The sequence below is a fragment of the Takifugu flavidus genome, chromosome 14 (assembly GCF_003711565.1).
Source record: "Takifugu flavidus isolate HTHZ2018 chromosome 14, ASM371156v2, whole genome shotgun sequence".
Taxonomy (NCBI): Eukaryota; Metazoa; Chordata; class Actinopteri; order Tetraodontiformes; family Tetraodontidae; genus Takifugu; species Takifugu flavidus.
The window spans coordinates 13,167,700-13,185,404 of record NC_079533.1 but is presented as its reverse complement, the minus strand read 5'-3'; the positions used below and the strand labels follow the sequence as shown (position 1 = coordinate 13,185,404).

At 48.4% G+C, this 17,705-nt stretch overlaps 1 protein-coding gene across 2 annotated transcripts; it reads left to right on the top strand.

Moving 5' to 3' along the window:
* Nucleotides 1–4: 4 nt before the first annotated feature.
* tecta (tectorin alpha) lies at nucleotides 5–16,979 on the top strand. Of its 2 annotated transcripts, XM_057053461.1 has the most exons (24): nucleotides 5–2,486; nucleotides 3,685–3,749; nucleotides 3,836–3,975; nucleotides 4,052–4,339; nucleotides 4,478–4,615; nucleotides 4,746–4,911; nucleotides 5,175–5,587; nucleotides 5,697–6,267; nucleotides 6,348–6,958; nucleotides 7,034–7,604; nucleotides 8,148–8,773; nucleotides 9,677–10,310; nucleotides 10,623–10,822; nucleotides 11,174–11,554; nucleotides 12,836–13,122; nucleotides 13,220–13,500; nucleotides 13,718–13,828; nucleotides 14,023–14,222; nucleotides 14,544–14,707; nucleotides 14,843–15,091; nucleotides 15,253–15,415; nucleotides 15,499–15,583; nucleotides 15,645–15,764; nucleotides 16,287–16,979. In XM_057053461.1, the coding sequence occupies exons 2-24, from the start codon at nucleotides 3,686–3,688 to the stop codon at nucleotides 16,385–16,387; spliced, it is 6,564 nt and encodes a 2,187-aa protein (XP_056909441.1). In that variant the 5' UTR covers nucleotides 5–2,486; nucleotide 3,685; the 3' UTR covers nucleotides 16,388–16,979. The 2 variants fall into 2 exon arrangements, 1 of the variants encoding a protein (XP_056909441.1); XR_008953544.1 differs by lacking the exons at nucleotides 14,544–14,707; nucleotides 14,843–15,091; nucleotides 15,253–15,415; ... (1 more) ...; nucleotides 15,645–15,764; nucleotides 16,287–16,979 and having other exon boundaries at nucleotides 13,721–13,828; nucleotides 14,023–14,055.
* The last annotated feature ends 726 nt before the right edge of the window (nucleotides 16,980–17,705 follow it).

The window sequence follows — 17,705 nt, the reverse complement described above, 5'->3', positions numbered from 1 at the left end:
GTTGTTTCTGCTTCTCCTGAAGCACCAATAGAACAGAACAAATCAAATCTCCTGATCTAGGAATAAACATCAACTCTGAGGATTCAGGGATGACGCCGTGGTTCGATTCCCTGCCTGAGAGCCGTGGATGGAGGTTACCTACGTATTGTACATGTCCTGAACGTCTGTTGGTGGTGAAGAAGGTGGACCTCTGTAGATTCTGTGTGTTCTGGCAGCCGTCTTTATTCCATTCCATAGGTGTCAGGTGTTGTGTTGCTGTTCTAATCCTGTCTTAAATATCAGTGTATCGCCCACCCCCCACGGGTGGTCCGATACCCCCCTTCCCCCATTTCTGAAGCTGTCTAGATGTTTAGAGACAGAAAGGACAGAACCAGTCTTCATTGTTGCAGTTGCTGCTCAGCAGGGAGCCGTTGACAAAGGCCAGAGTTTGTGTGACCGTCGTGACTGTTGGAGCAGCCGTCAACATGACACGAACATGCAGGTTGTGTGTTCTGGGCGACATCCAGAATCTGTATTCAGGTTCTGAGCCTCTCCTTAAACATCTCACGTCTCAGCGAAAGTCAATAAAAACGGTGCTCTTGAATGCATCATCAGGGTGGAGCTGACACTCATGTCACGTCATGGAAACTGGACTCTGAGGTGAGACCAGTATGTTGAAGTGGGATGGAGGGCAGGAGGCCTGAACAGGTCCTATTGTGTCCTGATGGTAAAGGAGTCACTGGGGTAAAAAGGTTTGGGTTACTGGAAGGAAGTTCAGCGCTGTGAATAAGAGTGGGGCAGAACGGAGCCAACCATCAACCCCTCTGTGGATTAGGTGACCGCCACAGAACGGCCAGTCAGGACCTTCTTTGTGAAGGTCAAGCATGATGGGTTCTCCTAAACTGGTGGTGCTGGATACGCCTACTCTGTTCCCACACACAAACCATCTGCTGCACAGACACATTTCATGGTGAGACCAAGCGGTCCCGTCTAAAGTGAGACATTCTGTCCTGTCTGAGTTACTGGTTTCACACTTGGTTTGGATTCAGACATGTTTCCGGCATGACAAACCTCGTGGGTGTCCCCACAGAAATTTCAGACCATGTTTCATGTAGGGAACCAAAGACACCATCCAGATGGTCCTGAACAGCTGGTGAAGGGAAAGTGCATTCTGGGAAGAGGAAGTTGTTTGGATGTTGGAATGATCTCCTCAGATCATCATGATACGATCTCACTGGAGCTCTATGAGCATGAGATGTCCCTGAGACTTTAACCAGACTGAAATGACCTCTGACCTATAGGTGAGATCATCTTTTCAAGGTCCAGTTACACGTTTTCTTTGTCCTGTCAAAGAACCAGTCTGGTTCAGACAAAACCACAGGTTAAAACCCTGTAGTATCACTTTAAACCAGGATGAGGAAGCTGGTCTCACCCAGAAGGTCACCTGGAACTGGTGAGGCTCTGCGGAAAGCCTCAATACTGGTTAATGGGAGCCCGGGGCCCGACCTGGAGCCTTTCACACATGCTGCTCCTCTCCTCTCCAGTTACTCCCACTGTCCTCTGATGACAATGAGGTTCAGCTTCCCAGACCCTGTCAGTGTAGATCCATCTGAGATTCCCTCGCATTATCTCTGCAGCATCTGTGGAAGTTAAATGTCCTGTGAAACCTGGTAAATGAGGCTGTTCCTCACAGGAACAGAGAAGGTCCAAAGTTGATGTTAATTCTGTAACTCTACAAGTTCGGGGATGCCTTTTCCCAGAAATACTCCCAGTCGGACAACTTCCATCGGACTCACCGGGACTGAGGTCCCAAGATCTTCATCGTCTTTGGTGAAGAAACATCTCACAGGACATCTGATAACCGTCAGACATCACTGAAAAGCATACAAGAAGGTTCCAGCCACCAACAACCTCAAAGTGTGAGGGAAGGTCTGAAAGATTAGATCTTGACAGGTCTCCTGCTTATGATCAATAATCTATGATCAATAATCTGCTTTGCTGTGATGAAAATTAATTCTGTCCTCCTGACGTAATCAGACGATCCATCAAACTATTTTCAAATCATTTCATAATTCATTTCAGATTTCTTCCTCCATCTTGGTGAACTCTCCTCCGTTCATCCTTTCACTTGTTTCCAGTTTGTTCTGATCTGTGTGATATTGATCTACTGTTGATGATTTTATTGATCTTCGTCACTGATCAATTGGGTTCTTATATTTGTTACTTGGTTCAGTCCTGCTCTCTCTGCTTCTCTTCCTCCTAAAGAAGTGGTTTCCACTCCTCCTCTTCCTCAGATTCCTCTGCCGTCCCTCCCCTCAGCCTCCCTCTCCACCGCCCCAGACTCTGATCTCAGACTGAGGGGAACGCCGTCTGCACCAGTTTCTCCAGCAGCCTCACAGGATGAGCCTTCAGATGGTTGAGGCCTGAGCTGCTCTACCTGGATTCAGAAGAAGATTCCTCCACATTCTCTAATGTTCCTCTGCTGGATGTCCATCTTCTGAAGGCAGGTGAATGCGTCTATTGATCTGGTTTCTCTCTGGTCCTCCAGAATTCTTGGATTATGTTTTTTTTTTTCAATTGTCAGATTAGATCAGACATCAACATCTGAGGTAAAACTCTGGATGTTTGATCTTAGATATGAATCTCCACACAAACAACGAGGCTGGAGCACATTATCTCAGCAGCCTTCACAGACTCATCACCTATAAAAACCCTCTGTTTTGTTGTTGTTCTTTCATTCATTCATAAATTCTCACATTTAGAACACTTGGAAAAGTTATTTTGACCTTTGACCTCCAGAATCCACTTATTTTGCATAGTTCCAGTCTGAAAGTACATTTGTGATGAGCTTTTTTTTTAGGAGTTTTTCACTTCATTTTTAACATATGACCATGGAGGTCATAATATGACCGTGGACCCCCACAATCCAATACTTTTTCAGTCAATGTCAACGATTTAAATTGTCTGTTTGGACAGATTGACAACCTCAAACTGAACTGCAGATAATCATTCTGAATAAATATAGTAACATTAATCAAGTCGTGACGTAATCTGAAAAACTGATGGCCTGATGACAAAAGATCAAAAGTACCATAGAGTGTTTTTTGGAGGGGGTTGGATCTATTGCGACCACTGAACATTTAGCTGTGTGTGCTACATGCTCCCTCCCCAGCAGGAACACGGCGGCCCGCTGGGACTGCCCAGTGCCCAGACCTTTGCAATTCAAGCTCAGTCACTTAAATCCATTAGTGCTGGCGTGTTGATGCTCCTCTGCTCTGAGCCAACAAGGCATGGATTGCTCCCAAACACAAGTGGTAATGAGGTCCTCCAGCCAGGCTTGGTGGCTGAGGGGAACCGAGGCACAGTGAGGCCTGTAGTTCACCAACGGTGGCCCACATGGGAGCGTTAATGTGATCCTGAGACATTGTTCTGGTATGAATAAAAGGGCCTTTTCAGGGCTCCTCAGGGGAGACTTGAGAGTCTTAAAGAAGCAAAGTGACGTTGGCCTGATGGCTCTCCTCCTCTCTACTTTTGTTTGATGGCCTCACTGATGAGAAGTTGTCTGCTGACTCATGGTCACCTGCATCTCCATTAACGAGGAAAAAGTCAAATAGATCAGATAACATTTGTCATCTGTCATTTGTAAGAAGATGCTAACCCTTGTTGCGGCTGCTCGTATGTATTTTTCCCTTTCTGTGTTTCCAGGATGGTCTGGCTCGAAGGTCCAGTCATTCTCCTCCACCTTTTGAGCACATTTGTACAGATGGGGGGTAAAAATCTCCATAAATATTCTTCTTTAAAGTTGCATCTTTGAAGTGTCCAAAAACACAGACTTAAGGTGGGATTCTTCTTTTAGCTAGCAGCTGGTCGACCTTGTATCCATACGGGCCAAGCCACAGGGATCAAGAGACGCCAAAGATGGATGATGGAAGTTCCCCAGAAATTACATTGAGCATTCAGTTCATTTTCTTTAACAGCCCGTACCGTTCCATCTATGTAAGCATTCATTCCAACTGGTTAATTTGCCATAAGGTGGATTTAAACAATTCTGAAAACCAGCCTGTGTTCCCAGGTGAACAACAATGGCGTGATCTCCTTCAACGTGCAGGTCAGCCAGTTCACGCCAGAGGCTTTTCCTCTGAGTGACAGCAGGTCCTTCATCGCTCCGCTCTGGGCAGACGTGCACAACGGTATCCGTGGAGATGTGTATTACAGAGAGTCGATGGAACCGGAAATACTGCAGAAGGCGACACAAGACATCCGGAAGCACTTCAAAAACATGGCTGCCTTCATGGCAACATGGGTCTTCATTGCCACGTGGCATCAGGTCACCTTTTACGGAGGAAGCCAGACGACACCGGTGAGTTTCCAGTCTGACATCTACGAGTAAACGACAGCCCCAAACGCTCCGTGTGCTTCAACTCATTCATAAACACTGTCCAAACTGTCTGTTTCATTTGTTGTATAATAACTGGAATTGTCTTGTTTGGTTCCAAAGGTAAACACCTTCCAGGCTGTGCTCATCTCAGATGGCACAAAGTCCTTTTGTATGTTCAACTATGGAGAAATCTCATGGAGCACAGGAACAGCAAGTGGAGGAGATCCTTTAACAGGACTTGGTGGAACGACAGCTCAGGTTCTCCAAACAATAACTTGAGCACTATTAGATAAAGCACTGACCCTCAAGCTGCTGGTGGGCTTTTCAAAGATGAGATGACCCCATTCTGTCAAAACTAATCCTTGGCTTTACAACTTCTCACTTCCAGTCAGGTTTTAACGGGGGAGACATCGGACTCTTCTTTAACCTGCCTGGATCTCGCTCCAACGACATGGTGAACATCGAACAGACCACCAATGTTAATACCCCTGGTCGTTGGGTCTTTCGAATAGACACAGAACTGATCGACCCAGCTAATGGCTGCAGCTACAATGGCAAGTGCAGTGCTGCTAATCGGGAACATTCTTCTAAACTCCAGCAGACCTTCTCATCGGGATGTAGCAAACAAAAATGTGTATTAAGATGAATACGTGGAGGAACGCTCCCTTGCATACATCCAGAGAGCAGGTTACAAGCCCAAATATGGATCTAAATAATACTCCCACATGTCAATGTTGGACACACTCTTGGAGTCCGATCTGGTCTATAGGTTTAGTCTTATTGTTGTGTCAACTGCTGTCCTTCCCTCCATCTTCAGGACGTTTTTACCGTCGTGGAGAAATCTTCTGGCTGTCTGACCAGTGTTCCCAGCGATGTCGCTGCCTTGACATTGAAAACCAGGTTCACTGCCAGGAGGCTCCATGTGGACAGTTGGAGACCTGTGAGCAGCAGGAAGGAGCCTTTTACTGCCAGCCGACCCGAACCAGCACTTGTGTGGTGTTCGGAGACCCCCACTACCACACCTTTGATGGGTTCCTCTATCACTTCCAGGGAACGTGCTCTTATCTTCTGGCTCGACCTTGCTGGGAGATCATGGGGCTGCCCTTCTTCAGTGTGGAGGCTAAGAATGAGAATCGCGGGATGGCCTCTGTCTCGTGGCTTAGAGATGTCACGGTGGAGGTGTATGGACACCGAGTTCTAATACCAAAAGGAAACTTTGGACGAGTAATGGTACAAATCTTTTACACGTGCTTGTCTCCAGCATTGCTGGCTTTCCAGTGGTTTAATCAGAACAGAAATGGTGACTTCACTCTCAGTTGCCTTCTGTTTCTGTCCGTAGGTGAACGGTTTGCTGAAGACTTTGCCCGTTGAACTACAGCTCGGTGCAATCAGAGTATATCAGTCTGGGGTTGCTGTTGCCTTGGAAACAGACTTTGGCCTCCTGGTAACCTATGATGGACAGCACTATGCATCCATCTCCCTCCCTAGTTCCTACTTTAACAACACCTGTGGCCTGTGTGGTAACTACAACGACGACCCTGCAGATGACCCTGTGCTTCCCGATGGCTCTCTGGCAGAAAGCGTGGTGGAGCTGGGGGGGAGCTGGAGAGCAGAGGACACTGACTGGAGGTGTTCAGATGGTTGTGTTCAGAACTGCAGCGTGTGTGATCCAGTTACAGAAGCTTTTTACTTCCGCTCAGACTACTGTGGCCTCATCAACAAGACAGACGGCCCTTTTAGAGACTGCAGAGCTGTGGTGGACCCCACAGCCTTCGTCTACAGCTGTGTGTATGATATGTGCAGCAACAGGGATAACATCACCACTCTGTGTCAGGCTATACAGGCCTATGCTCTAGCCTGTCAGGCGCTCGGTGTCACAATTCGACCGTGGAGGTCTCGCACGTTCTGTGGTGAGGTCCAGCTCATCCAGATTGTTTATCTTGCCTGAATGTGGTTGTGGTGCCTGATGTGTTTTCTTTCTGCCTCTTAGCTTTGCCATGTCCAGAGTTCAGCCATTATCAAGTTTGCACCAGTGCATGCCCGGCCTCCTGCTCCGACCTCACTGCCCCCCTGTACTGTGCCCATCCTTGCACTGAAGGCTGTCAGTGTAACCAAGGCTACGTCCTGAGTGGCAGTCGTTGTGTGCAGCGCGAGGACTGTGGCTGTGAACATAATGGCCTCTACTACCCCCTAAACACCACTTTCTGGGCAGGACACAATGGAGAAGAGTATGACTGCACCCTCCGCTGCAGCTGTGGTCCTGCAGGCGAGGTGTCCTGCTTCAATGATTCCTGCAAGGAGGGTGAGGTGTGCGTGGCCGAAGTGGGATTGCTTGGGTGCTACCCCAGAAGGGAGGGAGTGTGCTCCATCACCCAGAACTCAGTGACGTCCTCCTTTGATGGCACCTTCCTGCTGTTTCCAGACGACAGCTCATATTACCTTCTGAAACTCTGTGGTCCTGTGCCAGCCAATGGTTCTGTGGTGGAGGTGAAGATGGGTAGGCGGCTTATGAACAAAGGCCCCTCCTGGAAAAGGCCAGTGGTGGTTACAGTGGCCAACCTGGAAGCTCAAGTGGGAGGGACAGATTTTGATATCGTTAAGGTTTGTAACTACTTTGGAGTCAAAAACTTTTCATGGTCGGTTCCCACACGACTGTCTCCTTTCTTGTCTTTTCAGGTAAATAGTGAACCAGTAGGGCTCCCTTACATCCACCCAACAGGTACGATGATGATCTACAGAGCACCAGGCAACACTACGGTGGTGGAGTCTCGCGGTCTGCTCCGCGTCCACTATACCCGGCAAGGATTCCTCAACATCTCTCTCTCCACTCTCTTCTACAATGTGAGCTGTGGTTTGTGTGGCGTCTTCAACAGTAACGCCACCGATGACCTGCGCCTTCCAAACGGACGCCTGGCAGACACTGCAGAACAGTTTAGTGAGAGTTGGCGCTCCATCGCTGACGATCTCACCTGTAACGGGGACTGCGATGACCTATATCGCATGTGCACAGACTTACGGCTGTACCAGAGTCCGTGGATGTGCGGAAACATCAATGACCCGGGGAATAGTTCGTTCCTGGCTTGTCACACAGTGGTCAACCCTTCACCATTTTTCAGAAACTGCCTGTATAACATGTGCGTGAAGGCAGGGAACCACTCAGCCTTGTGTTCTTCGCTGCATGATTATGCTACTGCCTGTCAGGATGCTCATGTAGACCTCACCTCCTGGAGGAGCGCCGCCAACTGTCGTAAGGATTAACTCTACTTTACGCTGGATGGGCGGGTGTTATTTTGTTTTACATCAGTATTTCTCACACTTATCTACTGGAAAAAAGTTACACTTAGCCCATGTAGATGCTACCTTATCCTATACATTTAACATGCTTTTGATGAATGATTTTGTTGATTTGCTGAAAGAAGTAAGTTTGAAAGTAAAGTGCTGGGGTAATACCCTGTGCACCAGCAAAGCATCACTAGTCTAGTTCACTAGTTTGTCTGGTCTGTAGCTAGTATGGATCAAACAACTGTTCTCTGAAGTTAACAAGTAGCACCAGAGTGTCCAGACCTGGTGTATCTAAAAGAGTGCATCTGTAAACTTCAGGATCAGAATTTGATAAGTTGACATTTTAAGCATGTTTGGGACTTCCTCTCTGCTACATTCATGCGGATGGCCTGGGTCACCTCTGTAGTCCAGTAGTAAATCAAAAGTGGTCCTGCTCTGTACATCTGTTGCATTTGGTTGTTGTGGAAGGTGGTGTCTCTCAGAATCTCATGTAGCTGTTGTCTCTCAGCTCTTCCATGTCCAGAAAACAGTCACTTTGATGAGTGCACCAGCAGCTGCCCTCCAACCTGTGCCAACCTGGATGAACCAAGGGAACCGTGCCCCCTGCCATGCCAGGAGGGGTGTCAGTGTGAGGATGGCTTTGTTCTGCATGACCACCTTTGTGTAGCGCGCAGTGACTGCGGCTGTGTGAGCCATGGCCGTCACCTGGCAACTAATCAGACTTTCTGGACTGACTGGGAGTGCCAGGAGCGGTGCTACTGTAATGGCTCTGACAACAGTGTGTACTGTCATCTGGCCCCCTGTGGCCTGGAGGAGTACTGCCACGAGAACGACGGTCTGTATTTCTGCCTGCCGCACACTGAGGCCCTCTGCGCGGCAGCAGGATACGGACACTTCCTGCCATTTGGGAGCGTCCCATTTGAACTACAGAGCTCGTGCGCTCTTCAGATGGTCACTAGCCACTGTGCACGAGACGGCAGGGACACAACTGTGGGTGGACCTTTACCTCCATTTTCACTAACGGCTCGAAACGAAGAAAGAGACACAAGCCAGGCCATTTGGGTGAGGGGGTTTCTCCTGGAGGTGTACGAGTTTGAGATCGAGGTGGCTCGGAGCTACAAAAACACGGTGATGGTGAGTGCATAAACTGGATCTACTGGTTTATCATAGAATATTAATGTGACATTTACAGCATCGTAAAAACTAGGGCATCCGTCCGTCCATCCATCCATCCATCCATCCGTCCGTCCGTCCGTCCGTCCGTCCGTCCGTCCATCCATCCATCCGTCCATCCATCCATCCATCCATCCATCCGTCCGTCCATCCATCCATCCATCCATCCATCCCTCCATCCACAATTTAGTGATTTCGCAGCATTTATGTAATCTAAGGGCACGTTACAGTCAAAGGATGAACAGGAAGTCCCAGTCAGTATGAAACAGGAAGCAGGAACAGGAAAGGTTGTAGATGGTTTAATGCTAATGTAAAGCTGAGCAAGTGTTAACAAGAACAGCTGTGAGCACAGAGCTTGGCTGAGCTTGGCCTCCATTTATGGTGCTCTGAGGTATTTTAAAGGCTAACTGAGAGGTTTCAATGGCATTTCATCAGTCTGTGTTTGGTTGTGTGATGTGTATTTCAATCCTCCGGCTTTGTTTCTCCTCATCTGCTCACTCGTAATTCCTTCCACCCACACATCTGAACTCTCATCTTAACTCTGGAAACCTCATTTAACCTACACTTTGAGCCCACAAAGGTCAAAACCTTTGAAGTGGGGGAAGATTGTTTTCGGGTCCGGTTTCAATGGGCATCTTTTATCTAGCTACATTTGGCATAGATGAAACTCTGGAGCCGCGTTTGGACAGAGTTCACAAACTGAACGAAAGATCTAAGGAGTACAAGTCACACACACACACACACACACACACACACACACACACACACACACACGGTCTGAGGGTAACACCATGAGCAGGTGTGCTGCTGCAGGAATGTTTGCCTGTTTGGAAGTGCTGTCAGTGATTGGCTGTTCTCACGCAGGTAAATATGGAACGTTTGTACCTCCCTCTGAAGCTGGGCCAGGGGAAGGTCAGTATTTTCACCTTGGGCATGCAGCTGTTCCTGGAGACCGACTTTGGCCTGAAGGTGGCCTTCGACTGGAGTAGCCTCCTCCTGGTGACCCTCCCCCGTGATCTGTACAACGTTTCCTGTGGGCTCTGCCAGGGCGTGCCCTTATCCCCGCCCACCATCACAGCCACTGAGTGGGGTATGGCCTGGGCAGAGCGAGATGCTTTCTGCCAGGTGGGCTGCAGAGACTCGTGCCCTCGGTGTGGCCTCGGTGATGGGAGCGTAATGCAGGAGGCAGCTGACGCTAACATGGACGACGCAGCTGACGGAGCAAAAGCCGGCATACGTCTGCACTTTGGAAATGGACTTTATGTGTTTGTGGAACCAGAGGCCGTGAGGCTCTGCGGGTTCATTATCGATAGGGAAGGTGCATTTGCACGCTGCCACAGCAAGGTGGCGCCAGCATTCTTTTATCAGAGTTGCCTACAGGACACGTGCTTGGACCAGGGCGCTCAGGAAACCATCTGCAACTGGCTGCAAATTTACGCTGGAACCTGCCAGCTCCAAGGTGTCCCCGTTCCTGGCTGGAGGAGTTCCACACCATGTGGTGAGTGTGGATGCCGCTACCTTGTTGTTCTCTCTGAGAGCAAACTCTAGATTTGAAGAAGAAAGAAACATCAATATTTTAACTTTTCGTAAAACAGCTTACTCATTGTGCATCAGGGTCAGATGTCAGTTTATCAGCTCCTCTTCATCAGTCATGATTGACAGAGCAGTAGCTCCTATATATTCTGTCCTAAAGGACAGCTCTCTAGCAGGGTGTCAGCAAGACTGCTTTTAAAGTTGCGATCAGGCAGTAGAGAAGGTCTGTTCACCAGATTCGGCACAATCTTTAGCTAACATCTCTGCCTGCTCTCAGTCCACAACTGTCCACCAAACAGCCATTACTCCAGCTGTACGTCAGCATGTCCGCCCCAGTGCGCCCCCGCCCGAGGCCAGAGGGACTGCAGCCATGACTGTGTGGAGGGCTGCCAGTGTGACCAGGGCTACGTCCTCAATGGCAAGAGCTGCATCCTGCCTCAGAACTGCGGCTGCTACACCGACGGGAAATACTACGAGGTCAGTAGGTCCTCCAGTCTGCCCTCCACTGAAATCATCTAAATTGGCAGATCTGGATCCAAGGCTTGGTCCTATAGAAATACATACCTCCTAGAATTTTCCCCAGGAATCTTCTGGTTCTGACCAATCCAAGATTTGGGAATAATCTGAACTCGACAAACAATTAGAGTGGGTTGGGTTACAGAGAAACCTCTAAATTAAATGGAAGTGGGCCAAAAAGGTCACAATAGTTCTGTAAGGCTCCAGATAAAACTGTTGCTGGCTGTTCCACTTTAGAGTATTCAGACAGGAGACAAATGTCAACAAATGCTCAGGAAACAGTTTTATGGGTTTGCTTTATCTTTGTTTCAGCCCAAACAGCTGTTCTGGAACAGCGACTGCACCAAACGCTGCCACTGCATCGGTCGGAATCTGGTCCAATGCGACCCTAGGCGCTGCAAGGCAGAGGAAGAGTGTGCGCTCCGCCACGGCGTGCGTGGATGTGTTGTGCGCCGCTCCCAGCACTGCGTTGGGTCCGGAGGAGGCGTCTTCCGGACCTTCGACGGGGCGTCCCTGCGCTTTCCGGCCTCCTGCTCCTTCGTCCTGTCCACAAACTGCCACAAGCTTCCTGACCTCTCCTTTCAGCTCATCGCCAACTTTGATAAATGGAGCACGCCAAACCTCACCACCATCTCCCACGTGTACCTTTACATCAACGAGGAAAACATTCTCATCTCCGGGAACACGGTGAAGGTGAGAGATGCGCCGTCGGAGCATCAGCGGCCCCTTCAGGTCTGCTGGAAACCTTAACTCTGTTTTTCAGCCAAACAAGGTCAGAAGTTCCGTCTTATCCTGGTTATGATGTTGTTTCTGCTCCACGGGCCCAATCAGTGTCGCCACGGCAACACAGTTCTTGGGAATTTGTACAGATATTTATCCATCACTTTCCTTCTTAAGATGCTAAGATTTGTGCTGGCATGCACATTTCATCATACATCAATTCCTGTGTTGACTCATCTTCCTGGGTGGACTAGATCCACTGGAGTTTGCTTAGCAAACTCCTAAAAGTGTTGAACCTGTTTAATCTTATATTTGACACAAAAAACCAACCTGTCTCTGTTGCTGGACACATCTCTTCCCATCATTTCTAGCCCTGATTGACTTCTGGGACTCAGGAGCCAGAGTCAGATCAAAGTTTGGCTTTAAAAGTTGCGATGGCAAATTCTTGGCTCCTAATGTAACAAAACCACTGATTTTAGGAATAATAGCGCGGAACCAAACACCAGCCTGATACACGGTGAACCAGTCCAAATCACAGAAACCTACAAATACTTAGGAACCACGTTTGTTCCGTCTCAGGTTCGACGAGAACACAGAGGCACTTGTCAAATGAGGACAACAAAGAATCCACCAGATGCAGAAGCTTTTAGTGGTAAAGCTAAACTCGCTAGCACGATTGTTGTGTTGCTGTGCTTTCATTGACTGGCCTAATTGGTCCGTGTGGCATAAATAAAGTTTATGAATGTGAATCTGAAACCCTGCAGCAATAAAAACCTTTGACCCTGATTTTATAGCCTTTACCCTTCTTGGCACTGTGCTATCAGACATCACAGATGCCTTTTTATCACATATCCACTCGGCCAACAAACGGACCTTTTTACAACCAGAACCTTGGAAGAGTTCTTGCCGCTTATTACCAGTAAGGGAGCCGTAAGACCGGTCCAAGTCAGGCTTCAGGTGCCATCGGTAGACTGAATGACCTGCCCGGTGGTGTTTACTGTCTGGATAAGATCCATTTAGCAGAACATCCAGTAACTCCAGAACTCTGAGAAAATCTGCACCGGTTCTCCTCTCCTCACTCCTTGTCCACAGTGACATCTGTTGATCAGGTTTCGGAACTGCAAACGATAATAGCTAAGATAATCCCTTAGTGTTCTTCAGTGTTCCAGGGTTCAGCTGGCTGGATATTATGTCTTCTAGAAAAAAGGATCTAAATCTCTGCTGGTTATTGATGGATCCGTGTGTCCTTCACAGGTTAACGGAACACCGGTGTCGGTTCCCTTTCTTACTGGTCAGATGACACGTCTGTCCACGTCCGAGGGATTCATCATCATCGACACAGCGCAGGACATCCAGGTCCGGTACAACCACTTTAGTACCCTCAGCATCGCCATGGGCCAGCGGCTTCAGAACAAAGTTTGTGGCCTTTGTGGCAACTTCAACGGAGACCCCAGCGATGACTACATTACCTCTAGAGGCAAACCTGCCGTCAGTGCTTTGGAGCTGGCCCAGAGCTGGAAAACCAACGGTATGCAGAACAGGTGGGTGATTCTGATCCGTCTGGCACTGGTTTGAGCTGAGAGTCTCCACATAAGCAACACAATAAATAAATCTTCACGCCAAACACGTCTCTTCTAGTTGTGATGAGACCCAGTATGTGGCTCTGGCGCAGTCCTGTGACAATACTGCGGTGGTGGCCCTGCAAGCTGAAGATGCTTGCCAGAAGCTGACCCAGCTGAAGGGATTCTTCCAGCCGTGCCACGGGCTTTTGGACCCACAACCCTTCTACCAGTCCTGCTACCTGGACGGATGCTACAACCACCAGAAGGCTCAGGTCTGCGGTTCGCTGGCAGCCTACGCTGAGGCCTGCCGCTCGATGGGCACGCTCACCACCAAGTGGATCACCCAGGAGAACTGCTGTAAGGGAACCGCCAGGCACCGGGTTCTGCTGCCAGTCATGTTTTAATCTGCAGGGTTTAGCAGAACCTGACCTCTGAACTTGGGCTTTGCTAAAAATGAAATCACTGCAAACCTGCTATGGGTTAGAGAGGATCAGCTGTAGTTCCTTTAAATCCCAGTTCAGGTTGACGCTCAGCAGTGGGCGACAGCTGACGTTGTGTGTGGACCTGTCTTTAGCAGAATGGATCTATGATCCCTGCGCTGGAGAGGTCTGCACCAACTTCACCTGTGAGCAGGAGAACGGAGGCGACCTGTGCGGGTGTCCGGAGTTAACGAGCAGCCCTGGAGGTGAGCGGCCAATGCTGCTTCATGTCTGGATGGTTGACAGTGTGAGAGGAGGTCTGGTTCCAGAAGAACCAGGAGGAACCTCACATTTCAAAGAACAGCATCGTCACTCTATCACAATATTCTACCTTGTGTGTGTGTGTGTGTGTGTGTGTGTGTGTGTGTGCGTGCGTGCGTGTGTGTGTGTGTGAGAACAGAGGATGACATCATCCAGGCAGAAGTGACCTGCAGACATGCTCAGATGGAGGTCTCCATCTCCAAGTGTAAGCTCTTTCAGTTGGGCTTTGAGCGGGAGGACATCAGGGTGAACGATGAGCGCTGCGCCGCCACCGAGGGCGAAGACTTCATCTCTTTCCTGATCAACAACACCAAAGGACACTGTGGCTCCATTGTTCAGGTTACTTGTTTCCTCTTCTCAACCATCATCAGGGATGTCCAGTGGCATGTGGATAATGTGTCATTTCTACCACAAATCCAGATGTCATGAGACTGCTGTCCAGTCTTGGGTGATATCCAACAAATAGCATTAAAAATGTCCACGTTTTTGTTGTTTGATGCCATTTGAGATGTTTTTGGTGACAAGTCCTATTTTGGGGTATTTTAGGTATTTGTCACCGCTGACAGGATTTCTTCTGTTATCATTTTGAGAGTTTGAAATCAGCTAGCTAAGCTAGGCTAACATGTCAGTTGGCATTCAATCTTTGTGTTGCCTCGATAGTCAAACGGCACACACATCATGTACAAGAACACCGTTTGGATCGAGAGCGTCAACAACACTGGCAACATCATCACGAGGGACAAAACCATCAACGTGGAGTTTTCCTGTGCCTACGAGCTGGACCTGAAGATCTCCCTGGAGACTGTCCTCAGGCCCATGCTCAGGTCTGCTAATATTAATGTGCTTAGCTTAGCACAAGCTAGATAGAAAAAGAATGCAAACAGTGAGTAAATATGTTGAGTTGTAATTAAGGGTCACGATTTTTAGCCATAAAAAGCATCTTTTTGTCTTTCCGCCAGCGTGATAAACCTGACCTTACCCACCCAGGAGGGAAACTTCATCACCAAGATGGCGCTGTACAAGAACGCTTCGTACCGCCACCCGTACAGGGAGGGCGAGGTGGTCCTCAGCACGCGGGATATTCTCTACGTCGGCGTCTTTGTGGAAGGGGCGGACGAGGACCAGCTCATCCTCATTGTCAACATGTGCTGGGCCACGCCGTCACGCCACAGCGGCGACCGCCTGCGATATGTCATCATAGAGCGCGGGTGAGTGCAGCAACAGTTCATCCGTTTGTTTGATCGATCAGTGACAGTTGAGTCTGGTCCCACTTTAAAAACCTACCCAAACACTCAGTGACCTGGAAATAGAAGTTCTCGATACCATCAGTGGGGGCAAACTCTTCCTTATTTCCACCTTATCTCTACAGGTGTCCAAACATCAAGGACAACACCATTGGCATGGCAGAAAATGGCGTGTCACTAACGTGTCGCTTCCACGTCACCGTCTTCAAGTTCATCGGGGATTACGACGAGGTCCACCTCCACTGTGACGTCACGCTGTGTGACGGCGACAGGAAGGCCTGCAAAGTGGTGAGAGTCTCGGCTCAGATCTTCAGATCTGCAGAAACATGAGCGTTATCACCATGTTGGTGACTCCGTGTTCCGTTCCTTAGAACTGTCCTCAGCAGAGAAGAACGTCCTCAGACTCCGGACGGCAGAAGGAACAAATACTGACGGTTGGACCAATAAGACGCAGAGGTAAGAAGACAGACGCTGCTTTGTCAGGACGTCCAGGGCTTCAGCTGTGGTGTCTTCTCAGAATCCAACTGGTGCCAAGACAACAATGGAGGCTGTGACCAGATCTGCACCAGTAAAACTACTGGGGCCATCTGCAGCTGTGTGTCGGGGATGCTGCAACCAGACGGGAGGAGCTGCCGGTGTAAGTCACACACACACACACACACACACACACACACACACACACACACACACACACACACACACACACACACACACACACACACACACACACCTTAGAAGAAAACTCATTTTTGAGCAGGTGTCCCACCTGACCGTCATCCTCGAGACACCGTGGTCACTATGCCGCCACCCCGTTGGCTTTTTTCTTACCAGAATTTAACAGAGAAATCAGGATACAATAAATCCTTTATTACAGTCGGGGTCCAGGCTCCAACGGCAGCAGCCTATACTGCAGATACAACTTAAGTTTGCAGACATCATGTTACCGCAACACTTTCCAACGACTTTTTAACCAACAATAACACTTGTTTTGTCAGAAATGGCTTTTGTGCTGAATTTTTGTTTTTCTCATTAGCGAAGCAAACATAAACTCCAAGCAGAGAATGGAATTCACACTGGTGGCGAACTAGCTAGTTAAAATAACGCAAGATGGTGAAAGTCAAGGCTAGCCAATCAACATTCTCATGTTTTCGCTCTCCAGCCGTCAGTTCCAGCTACATCTGGAGACCTGCGGTCCTCCTGCTCTGCATCAACGTTCTCATCCCCATGTTCCTGCGTCATGTCCATCTTCTCAACCACTGAGCAACTTGGAGCCACTGAAGGCAACACATGAGGAAAATCAAACACAAAAGACTTGAACTTTGATTAACCAGTAGATGAAAACATGTAGAACCTCAAAGGGAAGCAGAAGTGAGTGAAAGTTTGGAAGTCAGGGTTCACCAGTTTGTCATGTTCTTAGGATCCGATGTTTGATAGAAAAACAGAATCCACTGTGGCGTCCACGTCTGACTCCGGGCTGCGTTCAAATGCGTACCGATGTTTAGTGTATATTTTTGATTGAAAGCAACAAGGAATGCAAGATCAGAAAAGCAATTTATGAAAATTTGTGCCAAATCCCGGCTAAAGAGCCTCAGAGGTGTTTGAGTTGAGTCCAGCCTGGAACCCTTTGATCTGCCTGCTTCGTCTCAGTAGCACAACAGTCGGTAAATCCATAGTCCTCAACTGTGCTTCCCCTCAGAGGAGGAAGAGGAGGAGGAGAAGGTCAGTGTCAAAGCTGAAAAAAACAGTTGCTTTGTTCCCTGACAAGTCCATGAAAGTGATGAATGGAAACAACCCAATTCATGTGTTCACCTGCCTGAAATCTGTTAATAAAGTTATCACAAAACAGAGAGAACGATGACAGTGTTTCACACACACACACACACACACACACACACCACACACACACACATACACACACACACAAAACCAGGAAAATCAGCTGATGTTTTTAGAAGTTAAGATGGTAAATATGAAAGAAATGAACATATTAAAGTCACATTAACATATTTAGCCCTGCTGTCATAAGTCCTGAGTGACTATTGGCTCTGAACAGTAACTTGACACTTGGAATGACACGTCTGATCATGTGACACATCAGCCTAGTTTCTGGCTGCAGTGGTTTCAGGAGTTACCAAACCCAGAGGAACTGTCTTTGACGATTCCTTTATTGCCAGGACCTGTTTATTGACGTGTCGTATATCAGACCTAGATCATAACGACCTAGATCAACTCCAGTAGCTGAACAACTGCGCACCAGCCTGGACGAACTCTGTCCTTAACTTCTCTGTCTTGCGCAACATGACTGTGATGTCATTCACTTGCTCATTCAAACTAACAGGTGTGGAAGATGACTGAGGTGATCTAGCATCAGATGACTCTGAACAAACATCTTTTAGATAGTTATGCTAATGTGTTCCTCCAGCCCAGCGTCTGGCTTGACCTGTAAATGTTGAGCATATGATGTATCCATGGTTACAAAATAGTGTAAGTGCCTGAAGGTGTATTTATGAGCATTAGTTCCACACCGTCTCTTATTTCACATCCACTCTGTTGTTCATGGGTAGTAGCAGGTTATTGA

Bases quoted from the DNA above. Each gene is read 5' to 3' on its own strand.
- tecta (XM_057053461.1), top strand. From the start codon at position 3,686: ATGGTCTGGCTCGAAGGTCCAGTCATTCTCCTCCACCTTTTGAGCACA. The intron at 7,605-8,147 runs GTAAGGATTAAC...GTTGTCTCTCAG, and splicing joins GAGGAGCGCCGCCAACTGTC to CTCTTCCATGTCCAGAAAAC. The intron at 15,584-15,644 runs GTAAGAAGACAG...GTGTCTTCTCAG, and splicing joins TGGACCAATAAGACGCAGAG to AATCCAACTGGTGCCAAGAC.